This window comes from Erpetoichthys calabaricus, chromosome 7 (genome assembly GCF_900747795.2).
Source record: "Erpetoichthys calabaricus chromosome 7, fErpCal1.3, whole genome shotgun sequence".
Taxonomy (NCBI): Eukaryota; Metazoa; Chordata; class Cladistia; order Polypteriformes; family Polypteridae; genus Erpetoichthys; species Erpetoichthys calabaricus.
In genome coordinates this window covers 73466369-73483052 of record NC_041400.2, presented here as the reverse complement: position 1 = coordinate 73483052, position 16684 = coordinate 73466369, and the positions used below count along the sequence as shown (strand labels likewise).

The 16684-nt window shown below is 40.7% G+C and overlaps 1 protein-coding gene across 1 annotated transcript in view; it reads right to left on the bottom strand.

Moving 5' to 3' along the window:
• Nucleotides 1-10978, bottom strand: part of si:dkey-40c11.2 (uncharacterized) — a 208753-nt gene extending 197775 nt beyond the window's left edge. Inside the window, exon 1 of the mRNA XM_028804660.2 lies at nt 10604-10978. Coding sequence (XP_028660493.1) covers nt 10604-10689 — 86 coding nt within the window. The 5' untranslated portion in view covers nt 10690-10978. The remainder of the gene's footprint in view (nt 1-10603) is intronic.
• Nucleotides 10979-16684: the final 5706 nt, after the last annotated feature.

Sequence of the window (16684 nt, the reverse complement as noted above, 5' to 3'; positions counted from 1 at the left end):
ATATCTTCCTGTCCTCTACAGTTTGCTCTGTGACACCCACCACCTGCATGTCCTCTCTCACCAAATTCATAAACCTCCTCTTAGGCCTTCCTCTTTTCCTCTTGCCTGGCAGCTCTATCGTTAACATCCTTTTCCCAATATACCCAGCATCTCTCCTCTGCTAATGTCCAAACCAACACAATCTCACCTCACTGACTTTGTCTCCCAAGCGTTCAACTTGAGTTGACCCTCTAACAACAATAAGACAATAAACAATCTCCATGATAAATATGGCTAGAGGCAACCAAAGAGACTGCAAATGTGCATCTGGCATGATCAAATCATGAACAAATAAACTTGATATAACATCTAATTGGCTGACCCATTTATGTGAAAACATAGAATCCAAACATGTACATAAAATTTTGTCGTATATACCCTGAAGTGTTTACAACTTAAACGGCAAAGTCTAATAGTATGATGAATGTGACCAAGACAATTGTGCCCAAAAAAAAAAACTTTTTGGCCTCAAGCAATTAACACAATACAGTATTCTCCAACAGAATATTTACATGCTGTAATGGTTTTGTGGCACAACCTCAGAATTGTTCAGATGCTGGAGGGGAATAGGAACAGGTGTGCACCAAAAAGGTAAGAAGCAGGGTCAGACAAACAAGGGACAAAACTAAGAAATGAACTATCAAGCAAAAATGTGATGACTGTGCAGAAAAAATAAATACTACAAAAGTCAAAACTATGACATGAAAGATGGATAAGAAATGATTGCTTAAATCTAGAGGATCAGACCAAGCCTCAAACACTTCAGCTAAACTTGAGAAAGGACTTAAATATCAAAGGACAAAATGCACAGGCCAGACTCTGTTGACAGCCAAATAATTGCTGTTGTATGCCAGGAGGAGAAGTAACTAAGGGCATGCCCAAGCACAAGGCCCATTATCACCTTGTTTCAATCTGAATTCAAAATTCAAAAATACAGATGACTTATCACTTGTTCCTTTGTTGACGCAACAAACAAGCAGGTGCTCCTACAGCTTGTCTTTAGGATAACAGCTTTTTAAAAAACAAGGCAGCTTTGAAGAAAGCCTTCTGCTTTTAGGTAAATAGTCACCAGCAGATAGTGACTCAGTTTCACATGGTCTGACTGTAATCTGCAACTCCAGCATTCTGCTTCTGTGCAGCTAAACAAATAGTTTGGCACTGGTCACAACATAAACATCATTGGGTATTAAAATAAAGCTTGCTCTGCCCATTTAGTCAAAACAGAATATACACTCACCAAAAGTAAAAGGAAATGAGAGAGGTGTGAGAATTAAGAGATGTGAACAAGCAAACAGATAGATCACAGATGAAAATAACAGCTTAATCAACATGCCACAGTCAAGATGCCACCTCATATTCCAAATCAACAACTCCAAACCACCTATAGATACTCAGAATGAAACACTGCAAATACACAGGGGATAAGGGAGGACAGGCAGGTGGCAATGCAGAGAACATGCAAATCCAACAAATATGGTTAATAGACTAAGCATTGAACCCAGGTTCCTTAGGCTCTGAGAATGCAGTATTAATCACTGTGCCATCCTGCCACTTGCACAGAAAACAGCAGATGTAAAACTCAAGAGAGTTTTCTTACAAACCAACTGCTATTGTAGAGCTCTGCAAAGACAAATGAATTAGCTGCCACCACCCTAACCTACATTTAATGACATATTGGATTCACCCCCACAGCTGCCATATTATGGCTGGGGTCCAGCCTGCTCGATCACACTTGCCAGAGCTCTGCCTAAACTACACTAAATTCTTGAACATCTCTGTCATTGTTAATACCTGTAAATTCCAAGGCATTCTGCAGGACGCCTTGTCAATATACATCAGATGAGCATGGCAGAATTAAACCTTGAGCTTCTCTTAAATGCAGAAAAATATGACAAGGGACTACCTATCCCGCATCAGTGAATATGTTCACTTGGTCAATCAGAGGAAGGGGGACAGGGCCTTCTTGTGTTACACATCACTAAAAGTATAAAGGTGTGCTTCTAAACCTGTCACACTTCTCTACAGTACCAGAACTAATGCGACTATGCATCCATCTTCAGAATCACTCAGTCTTGTCTGGGAACCAACCCCAGATGGGGTACAATTCCATCACAGGTCACTCTCACACTGACACAGTCAAAGTAAATTTAAAATTTAGGCCAATTAACTCACATTTGTATGGGATGTGGGAAGAACACTGTATTACCATGAGACATACCCACACAGACACAAAAAGAACATGATTATTCCGTACACGGACAGTGCTGAAGCCAGGAATCAAAATCAAGACTCTAAAATTCAACACATAGTCGAATCTCAGATTCAAGAGGAACAATGCGGATTCCATCCCGGCCGTGGAACACTGGACCAGTTCTACACCCTGGCCAGGATCCTGGAGGGGGCATGGGAGTTTGCCCAACCAGTCCACATATGCTTTGTGGATTTGAAGAAGGCATTCGACCATGTCCCTCGAAGCATCCTGTGGGGTGTGCTCCAAGAGTACGGGATACAAGGCTCATTGTTACGAGCCATTCAGTCCCTGTATAGGAGGAGCAGGAGCTTGGTCCACATTGCTAGTAGTAAGTCGAACTCATTTTCTGTTGAGGTTGGACTCCGCCAGGGCTGCCTTTTGTCACCGATTCTGTTCAGAAGTTTTATGGACAGAATTTCTAGGCATAGCCAAGGAGCGGAGGGGGGTCTGGTTCGGTGACCTCAGAATCTCGTCTCTGCTATTTGTGGATGATGTGGTTCTGTTGGCTTCAACGGACAGTGATCTCCAGCTCTCACTGGAGTGGTTCGCAGCCGAGTGTGAATCGGTGGGGATGAGAGTCAGCACCTCTAAATCCGAGGCCATGGTTCTCAGCCGGAAAAGGGTGGAATGCTCTCTCTGGGTTGGGAACACATTACTGCCTCAAGTGGAGGAGTTCAAGTATCTCAGGGTCTTGTTCACGAGTGAGGGAAGAATGGAGCGGGAGGTTGACAGACAGATCGGTGCGGCATCCGCAGTAATGCGGGCTCTGCAACGGTCCGTCATGGTGAAGAAAGAGCTGAGCCAAAAGGTGAGGCTGTCGATTTACCACTTGATCTACGTTCCTACCCTCACCTATGGCCATGAGTTTTGGGTAGCGACCGAAAGAAAAAGATTGCAGATACAAGTGGCCGAAATGAGTTTTCTCCACAGGGCGACTGGACTTTCCCTTAGAGACAGGCTGAGGAGTTCATTTATCCGGGAGAGACTCCGAGTAGAGTCGCTGCTCCTCCGCATTGAGAGGAGTCAGTTAATAAGGTGGTTTGGGCATCTGGTCAGGATGCCCCCTGGACACCTCCCTAGGGGGATGTTCCGGGCATGTCCCACTGGGAGAAGGCCACGGGGCAGACCCAGGACACACTGGAGGGATTATATCTCCCGGCTGGCCTGGGAACACCTCGGGATCCCTCCAGAGGAGTTGGAGGAGGTGGCTGGGGAGAGGGAGGTCTGGGCTTCCCTGCTTAGGCTACTGCCCCCGCGGCCTGACTTCGGATAAGCGATGGATAATGGATGGATGGATGGATGGATGGATGGATGGATGGATGGATGGATGGATGGATGGATGGATGGATGGACTCTAAAATTTTGATTGAACAGCACAAGCACAATACAGAGTACATGTTCAGTCAGTGTGGCATAAAGTGTCACAAGGGTATCTTTCACACATTTCCATATAAGTTAAGTAGCTTTTATTTTTTACTTTTACAGACATGAACATCATGCCATTTGACTTCTTTGATTTCAAGGAAAAGAACAAGTTGAGATGCTGCAACTGAAGTTTGCACAAGTCGCCATAGAGTTGAGCGTGGGTATTATATTTCAACCAGGGTTCTTCTCCTGGTTGGTGTTCAAATTTCATATTTATGTCTTTTTTGCTCATATTTGATTCATTTGCTTGTATTGTATTGTTTATGTTGATTGCTTATATTATTTGGTGTTGACTGTATTTTAGTTTTGTGCATTATTTAATTTCTATGTGTCCACGCTACTATGTTCACTGTATATTTTGGGGGTGGTTCCCCAAGAGGTGGGGCCAACTGTCCATCTCCATCAAGGAACTGCCCTCAACCCAATAAAAGCTGAGAGAACAAACAGTTCCTTTAAGTATATTATGTGTGCATTCTAGGTCATAGTGAGTTCTCATTTGATTATAGCTGTGTGGATTTTTGACTTATTTGCTCAGTTTTTTACCTTTCTCTGGTAATTTAGTATTTCAGACTTGTTTGCCATTGGATCGCCTGTTTTTCAAGGCTACTTCTTCTGTGCCTTTTGTGCTCCTTGGAGCTTCTTTTGCTACAGAGCATTTTTTGTACAATAAAGGTTTCATTTTATAATGATCTTTCATTTGCGATTTTTGTTACAAAAGCCAAAGCTTGATGGACCCTTCCGCTTGTGGGTTTTTTTGCAACAGTTTTTGGGACTTTGGAAGAACTTTCTACTTCACAACAGCAGGATGGGGGCAGAAGCAGAAGTCGGACTGTTAGCATATAGCAAGACCTAGCCCTGCATTTTAGTACTTACCTTATAGGTGATGAATAAATAAACAATATCATTACTACCATTTAGAAAAAATATTACTAGCAAAATGAAAAAATAAATATACTATACATCTATTGTGTTTTACATAACATTTACATTTACTGGTTTAGCAGAAGCTTTTACCCAAAGCAGCTTGCAAAAGAGATATACTGTATATAATTGAGTAAATGGCAATCTGGAGGACTGTTTGGGAGCAACGGTTACAGGACAAGTTTGCATAATTGATCACCACTAGTGGAGAGCTCAGAACAAAGTACAAGTTACAGTTTCCAGGTTACAAAATCTAGTAGCTAGTATCAGTTAGACACATATTCGCCAAACAAGAGAGTTTTCAAATACTTAATCACATTGAGAGAGTCAGAATTTTAAATGGAGGTGGGCAGCTTGTTCAATCATCCAGGAGCTACACATGAAAAGAGTATGGACTGAGATTTGATACCACACAAACGTAGCATCATTAGACACCGCTAGGCAGCAAACATGTGTGTTCGAGAAGTGCCTCCTTAAATACATGTGCTGATCCACTGACTGCTCTGTAGGCAAGCATCAACGATTTGAACGTAATACGTGCCACTACAGAAAGACAACATAGTGATCAGAAAAGAGGTAAAAACATTTGCCTGCCTCGGCTGGGTGAACGTCACACGTGCCACTGCATTTTGAATCATCTGTAGTGGTTTGGTGGTACATGCCAGTGCTCCTGCTAGTAGAGAGTTTTAGTAGTACAGACGTGACAAGACCAAAATCTCGACCAGGATTTGTGCTGCATATTCTGTCAGATACGGCCTGATCTTATGGATATTTTACAGAGTGAATCTGCAAGACTAAGAGACCATACCAACATGGTGCCTGAAGGACGGCTGGTCATTGATCACAACCACAAGGTTTCATACCAATGTCATAACTACCTTTACATTTTATAATCTATCCCCATCTACATATGACCCTGCACCATCCCTGTCCTGCAGTTAGATGTCCATGCTTCGGCATGTAAAACTGTTGATATTTCAATATTCTTCCCTCAAAAGAAGCAAAACAGAAAAAAATAAAAATATGCAGGTTGAAGAAACCATTCTCAAGGTAAAATTGAAATAGTAAACTAATTTGTATCCAAATGTTTTAAGATAAACAACTTCACAGATTCACAAATGCTTCTCATTGAGAGATTTTGAAATGTTTTAAATCTGTGCAGTATACTGTATTCAAGATATATAAATGAAAATTGAACTGTCCTAACAAATATCCTGAAAAATATGCAAGATCTGTCTACAGGGAAATAATGCAAAGAGACAGATGTGGCTTTCACAGTAGGTGCGAATGTAAAATGGCACAGCACAGAGAAGCATTTCACTTTGTTTTTTAAGGATCAACCATTATGATTTATAGCAAAGAGGTTGTAGAGCATTCTGAAGGGCTAGGGCTAGAATGGACAAATCCCAGAACATAATTCTTATAAATGATCATTTTTAATCACAACATTTTCAAAACATTTCATAAAAGAACCCAAATGACAAAAATGAGTGGTCTAAACTTCCTTTTGTAGGTAGATAGTAGCTAAGCAAGTCCAAGTTCATCCATCCATCTATTATCCAACCCACTATATCCTAAATACAGGGTCACAGGGGTCTGCTGAAGCTAAACCCAGCCAACACAGGGTGCAAGGCAGGAAACAAACCCTGGGCAGGGCGCCAGCCCACCACAGAAGTCCAAGTCCCAATACACAAATTCAGATATGAAAAACCAAGAACAGAAACAAAATCCCAATAAACTGGAAAATCCAATGCTTGCTATAAATGCACTCGAAAGAACCAATAGACCACTGAAGGATCTGCACTCGGCTGTGGAAGATAAAGGCTGAGGGTGATCCTGCAGCTGTGACATCAGGGAGGCCCAGCCTCTTAGGGCTTCACCCATAAAGTACAAGGAAACACAGTGGAACAAATCCTTGAACACAGACATTGCATAATAAACTAATTGACAGGGATAGTACACAATAAATGAATAATAAACAAAACTGAGAAAAACAACACAGAAACATGAAAAATAATGTTTTACAGTTAACAAAAAAATAACAGGAATAAACCCAAACCTGTAATATAACACCAACTTTTTGAGATGTTTTGCTCCAAAGGTTACTGAACTAAAAACTTAAAATGCATGTCTAACCCTTAGATTCTTGAAATGCTGCTGAAAGTTATTAAGCCCAGTGTAATGTACCACATCTACTATATGGAGAGTAACAATCTAAAAGACTATGTGAGTATTACTGCGTGTTTGCATGTCAAGGCACTGATCTGTGTTTGTGGGCCTACTAGAACTTACGAGATATTTATAGGCCAGTTCAGCTTACGTACACCATGCCTGAAAATCTGCTGCATTTCTCTCAACTTGTGGGCCTGTTAGGCAGCTTTCTTTGGAGGAATGTCACACTGGTCTGGTTTTACAGGCCTGCTATATTACTCAGCTTTTGCAAATCTGCCAAATTGCTCCTAATGTGTAGGCTTGGTACTCTGCCTGTTATGTGCAATCCTGTCACATCGCTCGGAATTTGCATGCCCAATTTTTCACTCTTTATTTGCAAGTCTGCAGTACTGCTGTTTATTTACTGCCCGACATATTGCTGTGTGTTTGTGGGCCTGCCATAGTCTGTGGTTTGAGGCTACTTCCAATTCCCCCAGATTGCTTGGTCCTTACAAGCCTGGCACACTGCTCATAATTTGTAAGTTTATCACATTTCTTTCCAATTGCAGCCCAGATTCACAGATTTTTATCTGTAGGCGTACTTTACTGCTCTATACTGTATACAGTATGAAGCCCTACCATAATGCACTGTTTGCAGATCCGACATACTGCTCTGTTGCTGCCACAGGCCAGCCACATTACCCTGCATTTACAAGTCTGTCATGTTGCTCAGCATGTCGTGGCTTCTTGTACTGTCCTGCATTTAAAGCACTGGCACATGCCTCTATGTCTATATCTGAAAGAAACAACTGCATGCTATAGCAAACTAGGTATGCTGCATTTGCAGGTCTGCACACTTCTAAAAATGTGGATACAGAACATGATGTATACCATGTCACTTGTGAGATGAGCTTAATTGACCAAATTTAAAGGAATGGATCACTAGTCACATTCACAAAATTGTGTGAGTGTCCTGTGTCCACAGATCTGTGTATAAACTGTCTTTAAAGGCCAAGCATTCATCACTGCTCTGGTGGAAACATGACACAACCATCAACTGGCCAGGGACAAGGTAAGATAAGATGCCAGCTGATTCCATGGTACACAGCTATCCTCACATACTGTATGCCAGTCACCAGCTAAAAACCAAATAGCAGCTTTAAAGGAGCAAAGCTGTCTGCTTCACCACCACATTGCCCAAGCTGGGACACGCATGAATTTACTTCATTTCTTTTTCTTTTTGTTTTTTTACTGTGCTTTTTAATAAGAAGCCAATCAATTTGAAACACAGGATGTGCAACACAGAAGTAAGTGAAGTATAAAGGTACTTAATACAGTGTGCTAAAGGCCAGAACAAAAATAAGCCAGAACTAAGCACATTATGTGTACAGCAGGCCCTTTCAACTCTGCTACTGTGGAGATTTCATTCCCATTTGTTCAAATTGCCTCTTCTAGCATTACGGCCTAGACGTTACTGCGGTTCACTTGGCCAGGATTCACTCACAGTACAGAATATCATTAAGAATATTAGTCCAGGCTGAGGCAGACATGGACCACACCTCCACCCTCACACACTTGCAGTCAGACTTGCAGGCACTGGGATAATGACATAATATTTCCTATACCATTATTTATTTTTCCCTAATCCCTGAAGCCTTCTTAATTATACTGAGTCGGCCACAGTGCACTGCCTTCATATACTAATGCAGTGATAACTGATGAGGAACCAGCAGCAAAATGTTCTAGCAAAGCCACACCACAGAGCCACTGATGCATTGCACTGTGTCACCAGTATGTAAAGTGGGCTCAGAGTTGCTGCTCAGTTTGTGGTGGGGAAACCTAAGAAAAGTAGTTGCCTTGGATGTGCATTGGTTAAAAGGAAGTGAAAAGTGCTTGGAAGAAAAAAATACATCTCAGCAAAGTCTTTAGTATGAAATTCTACTGAAAACTGTTATTTCACAGCTTCAGAGTATTAGGTTTGAATCCAAATCCCAACTGCTGTCCATGAGGAGTTTGCAAGTCCTCTCCATACCTGCAGGGGTTCTTCTCCTTTATCCCAAAGATGTGCAGGATAGATTGAGCGCATGTGTGAGTACAGACCACGAAATGGACTGGTGCCCTGTCCATGGTTTGTTCCTGCTTTGCACCCAGTTCAGCCTGGATAGTTTCCAGCCATGAGCAGCCCTGAATTAGATTATACAGGTCTGAGAATGTTAAACTACATTATGTAATTTATGTCACTGAAGACTGTATTGATAAAACGTATTAAAGTGTTATTCCTAGGCAGAAAATGATGATGTCAAATGCAGTGCGTGGTCTGCTAAAAATCAAAAAGCAAGACCATGGCATTGCCACATAAATCTGGTTCATAGCTAGAAAATTAATATTTACACAGTTGTGCAACATGCCAATGTTTTGTAAGACTGAGCTGGACATCATGATCACAACAGAACATAACCGTGTTGGGCATCGCTAGAGAATGTGGACAGGATTGAGGCCTATTATGCTGCTGTGCTGGACTGCACTGTGTTTACTGTTGATTTTGAAATGTTATGTTGTACATCTGTGAAGATTACTGTTTTGTATCACTACCCTAGTAAATCACTGTAAAGTACATCTGTGAAGATTACTGTTTTGTGTCACTACCCTAGAAACTCACTGTAAAGTAAACATGGGGTGTAGATCATGTTGTACATCTTTAGCAAGGCTAAAGATCCCAGGAGACTGCAAGTGTGACAGGGCTATGTAGATCACTACAGTGTATCGCTGTGCTACACATCACAGTGTAGTACAACTGAAATGGAGATCACTGAAATTGGCTAAATTAGAGATCACTCTACATAAGAAACGTGGAGCTGCTGCAAAGACTACATTCTGGAGGTGTGCTGTCATTGTTATCCAAAGGAGCGCTCAAGGCCGCCAATATTACAAAGCTGTGTTAGAGATCGACAAGTTGAACATTTGCAGTACAATAGATACAGGTCATATGGTTATATAGCTGAGCAAGAAATAAGTGTTCTGGGCATCAATACTTTAAACACCTGTGTTAGAGATCTTATTGGTGCGGTGTACAACTTAACCGTGGCGCTACATTTCACTGTACTACATCGGTATGACGCAACGAGTCTTTGTGGCACAAAACCTCTACGGATAGTTTTACACTGCCACAGTAAACGGTCGTACAAGTGAGCACTGAATCATATACTGCATCTCTGCAATGTGTGCAGACATCTCAGCTCGTTAGGATGTATAATTGTGCTAGAGATCACAATGATGAAAACTTTTTTAAAGACCCCAACTTAGCAGAAAGAAACTAGAGATCACGGCACAGTGTTGCGATGGAGGTGACACAAGTTCTAATAATCAGCCTAGATGGCTGCGTGCAGCCTTACAGGCAAGAGCCCCACTGGCGCAATGACATTCCGTTCATTTAAAACCAGATGAACGGATAGTGTGCACACAACTAATAGCCAATATTACCAGCTTTCGTATTTGACTAGCAAAGTCAATAAACTTTGTTCTCGGCAGATTAGCCACTGACTTAGGAACAAAGTACACACAAACATCGACTTTTTTCTTTCAAACTGCAGCCGTCAATTCCCAAGGGCTACCAATGTCACTTCAGACTGGACCCCCGTGCAGCAGGCACCAGTCTAGACCGGCCCGCCTTGTGCCCATTCTATCGCGATAACTGGTACGAGATGATACGAAAGTGTCAGCGAGCACCCCAGAGGACAGAACTTTGTCAAACGTATGGTGCTTCTCACAGTCTAATGTGCCTGTCCGAACGAGGCGGGATGGTTCCGATGCACTTACCAGTTGGTAGAGGACCTGGGGTTCTGTATGTCTTCTTTAGCTGTTATTAACGACAGGCTGTAAGTGTCCAGGTCAATCGCGGGCATGGTGACAAGCTTTTTTTCTTCTTCAGCTAGTTATCGCTGTCTTGTTTAGTAAAAGCCCGTTTTCAGCAGTCCCGCTAAAAGAACCTCGCTCTTCGGCAAATCTGAAAAGTCAACAAGCTGACTGCTGCGAAGTTGTGTGTCGGAATGCAACAGGAAAAAAATCAGTCCAGTGGGAGCGAAACAGCAGCCAGAACCACGCCTCCCGAAAGAGGGCTGAGCTCCGCGGGGCCGCACACCCCAACCAGCCCGAGTTGCTCAGGAGAGAGCGCCCGCTCGGAGACGTGCTGTTACCCGGGCCAACCAGTCCAGTGGTGAGATAGTGGACGAGTCACGATCGACCGGGTAAGGTGCTTTAGAAGGGTTGCATCAAGAGAGATGACACCCACACCTCAGTCCAGTTAAACAATTCGATGTGCTATTAGGAGGAAAGGCGTCGCATTTACACAAATAGGAAAAGGGGCAAATCTGGTTTTATCAGTTTTAATACTGCATTATATCACCAAAAAGTCATACAAAAGCAGCATTTAGAAAACTAATCGCACAAATTAATTACGAGAGCAGTTACATTTACGTGTAAGCAAGGAAATGCGTGCCACAGCGCAGATTTCCTCTTCGACATAAACTTTTACCAAACTCTTAATTTTAAAGCCGATTTAATCCGATACATAATCATCTAAAAACTAAATCGCACTCGGTCTAAGTCATTATTGTATTGGGATTTTGTGATTATAACATAATTACATTCCTTTTCTTCTGGTAAAGAGAATTTGAATTAGCATACAGTATATAGTTCACAAGGAAATTGGCAGTGTTTTTAAATTAAACTTATCTGCTTAAGGGACATTTGGAAGGTAAGTTGTATTATATCAAAATCCATGAAAGGATCTCAGTATTCCTTCAGTCATCCATTTCCCAAACCTTCTTTTTCCAGCACAGGGTCACTTGGATGAAATAACAGGATAGATAGCCTATGTTTATATGAATCGTGTATTGGGTGGAATGATTGGTGAATAGATAACATAAGTAACAAGCTATAATTAAAGTCAAGCATATGAATACAAAAAGTGTGTCCAAACAGTCTTTCCTGCTATTCCTATAGTTACATAATCTTCTGGGCAGAGCTGCAAAGAGCCGAAAACGATTCTGGTAGCAAAACGCACAAGGATGGTACTGGCTTCGGACTGGTGTTTATTTCACTGCAGGGCTGCTCAGTCACGCTCTGATCATTTAGAGTGACCAATCCAGCTAACTGAATTTATTTGACGCTCTGAATCCCTAAAGGAAAACCATGCAAACATTATACATAAACTCCAAACAGAAGTCACCTCAGCCAGGAGCTTAACCAGGCGCTGTGAGGTGGCAGTATAAAAAACGGGGTCACCCATCCAGTACAATGGAAAAGGCAAAGGTCAGTTATGCCTGGTACAGCCGATTAACTGTCTCGCATTGCACTGGTGCCAGTACAGGACTCATTCCAGCATTATCTACCAGCTCATCAGGACCTTTAATTGGAATAAGCACATTTAGAAAACAAAGAGATAAAAATTAAAAGTGTTAAGGAAGTGTTGTAAAAATTATTAGCCATTAATAAGGGAATTTGCAAAAACAAAAAAATCTATATATTTTTATAATGTGGCATTTGCTGAAGAGTGTACAAGGGAGTCAAATAAAGTAAAACCACAAAAACTTTATTCTGAATCAATTAAGTGGAGAAAATGCACCCAAAGTACTAATTGAAAATAACCAACAATATACAACAGAAATAATGGTTATATCTTAAAACCTTACAGTAACTTGTTACCCTTTATTTAAAAATAAATCAGCAAATGATCTGACAGGAGAATAAACCATACCTGTGTGGACAAAAACAAAATGTTAGGTGTTCTGTTAAAAATATTTAAAAGTCTAGCAGTCTCTGTATTTTTCTAGAGTAAATGATGGAAGCAGAAAAAGACAAGTAGCCATGAATGTAGCCAAGCTGAGTTGCTTAAACACGTTAGCCATGAGATTTGGTGTAAGAACACAGGTCCTACACTTTATGCCAGGACTAAAACACAAATCAGGCTAAAGGAAAACACATTCAACTCATGTGACTGTTTGTTCTTTTGTTTGCAATAGCTCTTTGGTGGCCTATGCCATAGGCCAAAGAGTTATCTGCTTATGGTATCTCACCATAAAGTGGGGCAATGTTATCCAACTGCAGCTCCATCGAGCCAAGGCATGACCACAAGGTTAGCTGACTCCTTACAGAAGATGGAGGAGTAGTTGGAGCATCTGGCAATCATTCTTAGTCATAGCCCTGACCAATTAGATGCTTTTAAGAAAATAAGTGCATGTCAGCAGCCAACACGAACCAAAACGAATGTCTTTCAACAAACTCCAGTTATATAAACATTTCATTAGAATGTAGATAAAATCTATGGGTTTCTGTCTTTCCACAAACATGCTGTAGTTAAACAGATGGCCTTTTCAAAAGTGGGTAAGGTTAGGGCTGGGTTATGGTTAGTTAATAAAACAAAGTTGCAATCTTTCATTATATAGCACTTATGCAAAATAAGGATTTCTGCCTTGAAACTATAGACCTAGCACTATAGTGATATCATTGTCCCTATAACCATTTTTTACCATGAAATTCTAAGAGGAAACAAGTTGCATATTGTCACACATTGGATACTATATTCTGAGGCTTTTCTTAGCTAATTTTGTAACAAGCTCACACTACTCTCTCATGCCACCCTATTATGTTACCTATTTAATGATTCTAAGGCACTTCTCCTCTTTGGTGCAAACTTGGTCACACTGTTCAAATTTAGTGTAAAAAAATAACCCTTCTTAGATATCTAGGCCATGGAAGGCTCCATCAGTTCAAGGCTTTCACTGTGGGGGACTCCTTTAGTAACAGGCAAACTTCACTTGAACCCATTACACTTAAGTGGCAGCTTTTTTGAAAAGAAGAACTAGAAACTGATATCACCGATTTTTCAAGTTTAAACATATGCAACCCTAACAACTGTCTGGTATGTGTGCAAGGAGTCAACTTGTCATGGTGTTGCATGCCATCAGGAATGCCTTCCTTAATGAGCATAGCATCCCAAGCAAGAGTTACACTGGCTTCCATCCAAAGTACTGCTCATGTAGCCTCATCTGCACAATGAACACCTTTATTAGCATTCAATTGTTTTGGTGGTAGACCTTCATGGTTTAGAATACTGACTTAAAATTACAAGGTTGCAAGTTTAAAACCCACCTTTGAGCAAGTCACTTAACTTGGGCATGCTCTGATAAGATGTATCTTGAACCTTTATATGTGGCATTGTGGGATGGTTTACATTGCTGAAGGCATAGTATAAAATAAGGAATGCTAGTCAGGAATGAAATCTGTGCTTGTTACATAAAGAAAGACATTTGGTTCCATTTGTCACCTAAGTTTTGTGTTACAATATCCTGCAGACCTTGACTGGGATGATAGCATAACATTATTACTTTCACACTGAAAATTTAAGTGTATAAAAAACATGATGGGGTAAAAATAGGTGATTCTTAATACAAGGACTGAAGGTGAGGAGGGGCTCTAGTATTTACCTGATGCTTTGTTCAAAAAAGGGGCCTGACAGGGTCAAAAGCAGCACAGTTTGTAAAGATTACAGCCCCTTATTGGTATTTTGGGTCTCACCGGGTTCAGCCTGATCACTTATTTGGGGTTATCTAGATAACAGTAGTTATGCCAGGTCACAAGTGTTAATGACAAATGTGTTCATTGGTCCTGATAAGAATACATTGGCTTGAACATCTGTGACTTTATAAGATTAGACATAATTCACTTTTTAGATAGAAGTAGTTGATCATTCATAAAATCACATACTAAATGCAGTGCTGTGATTTGCAGTAACTAAGAAGAAAACAAGCTAACCATATTTTATACACTGTTTTTCCATAGTAAACAATGTCCACGAGTTTTTTGCAGTTTTAATATTGTTGTTTCTTAAATAACATAACCAATAAAATTTTCAGCATCAACAATGCCACCACCATCATATGGGAAATGCCCCTAGTTACTAACCAGACAACAGTACCCAACCATCCTGATATAGTAATGCACAACAAGAAAGAGAGGACAATGCCTGATGTCAATGTAGCTGTTCTAGATTATGTGAACATCTTGCTAAAAGAAACAGAGGAGCCTGGCAAGTGCAAGGACCTGGAAATACAGATCAGCAGGGTGTAGAATACCAAGACAAAAGTAGTGCCATTTGGACAATTACTTCTGAATGTTCCCAAGCCATCCATCAACTAATGAAGTGCAGAAGATCTCACTTATTGGCACTGCACACATCCTAGAAAAGGTTATGGATTGTCTTATGGATGTCTGGATTAATCAAAAACAAGCAAGAAGGTGAAAAAGTTCAACCTAAATATAATAATAGCACATTTCACCCACTGAACGTACAATTTACCTGGAGAAAATGTAATTATAAATATATAAACAGATGTAAATTAATTAAACTAATAAAATTGTATAATTAAACCCAAAAGTTCAGGTTGAATAATTAAAAGATAATAATAAATATATAAATAATTAATAAATAAATAATAATAAGATAATAATTGTTACAAAAATAAAAATCAGGCTGTCTGTGTGGTTGGTGGGTATTCTGTCTTCCACTATGTGTTTTATAGTCCAGTACCTTATCAGTTGAGCCACAAAACAAGTCATATCTACTGTATGTCAGTATGCCTTAGAAGTAAAAATTCCCTCCTAACTATAGGGGTTGTTTAAAGGTTTGAATTAGTCACTGATTCAAAGATTGGCTACAATGAAATCCCACAGTCAATATATCCTCTGCCCTGTGATTATCAGTCCCATTACACATAAATCAAATTCCTTTTTTCTAGAAACTTCTAAACATTAAGTATTGACAGCAATGGTTTCTTGCTTTAAACAGCTGATTTGTTAAGACCTGACATTCCAACATCTACCACACTAAAAGGCACACAGATAAACATCAGTTTGACTCATTATCTTACATGGTCTTTAGAGTGAGGGACTACCAAACTGGCATTATGTTGCCAGGGGCAGCAGCCATACCAAGTTGGCAGTGCAAAAGCCCTCCCGAGATAAGAGAGAACAATCTGTGCAGTAGGCATTATTTTAGGAAATAGGCAGGAGTAGCTGCACTAGAAAGAGCGAGCAGCTACCTGGGCATATACATGCTACATTTCTTCAGGACATAAGAGAGAAGGTAACCCAATATGCGACATGGATGCCAAGCCTCTGCGCATAAGAGAGATAGAGAGGGCAAGAGTAATAGAGGCTGGGCCTAGGGATCAATGGGAAGATGCCACAAGACCTTGTTGCTACTCACTGGCAGTATGTGTCCATTTCTGGGGCAGCTGGGGACATGTAGCCAATTACACATTTTCCCCACTAAATGCAATACAGGCTAACTGAAAATATCCCATCTATCGACTAGAAGGTTAATGGTTTTAAATGGTATGGGCTTCTGTCTAAAGGAACAAGCAGGTGAGATCTACTTTACAGAATTCAGAAGAGTGAGGAGGTGCAGGGGCTGCAAGAGGTAAACAAATAGGGTGACCAGTGACTGTAGTAAAGTGTAAACAGTCTACTTCCCACATGTGACTCATGTTTGCCTTGATATGTCAATCTCAATAACCACAGTCTGGATCCAGCCCTTTGAACTTTTTAAGCGGCATTCTACATCAATATTCAAAACATATTGAATACAGCATGTGATTACCATTAGCTTTCTCAAATACCCCTTTTAACACTTGTTCCATGTATAGATTTTAATGTATATGTACTAGGGGGCTTTGCCCCCTGCTCACTTCGCTAGCCAACCCCCGTGCTTGCACTATGCACTAGCTTTTTTGAGGTACTGCCGCTCGCATATAGCGATGCAGATGTACAATTTACTATTTTACATTACAGCGAGTAATTTACCATATTAAAATATAGTAAAACATAATAATTTTAAAG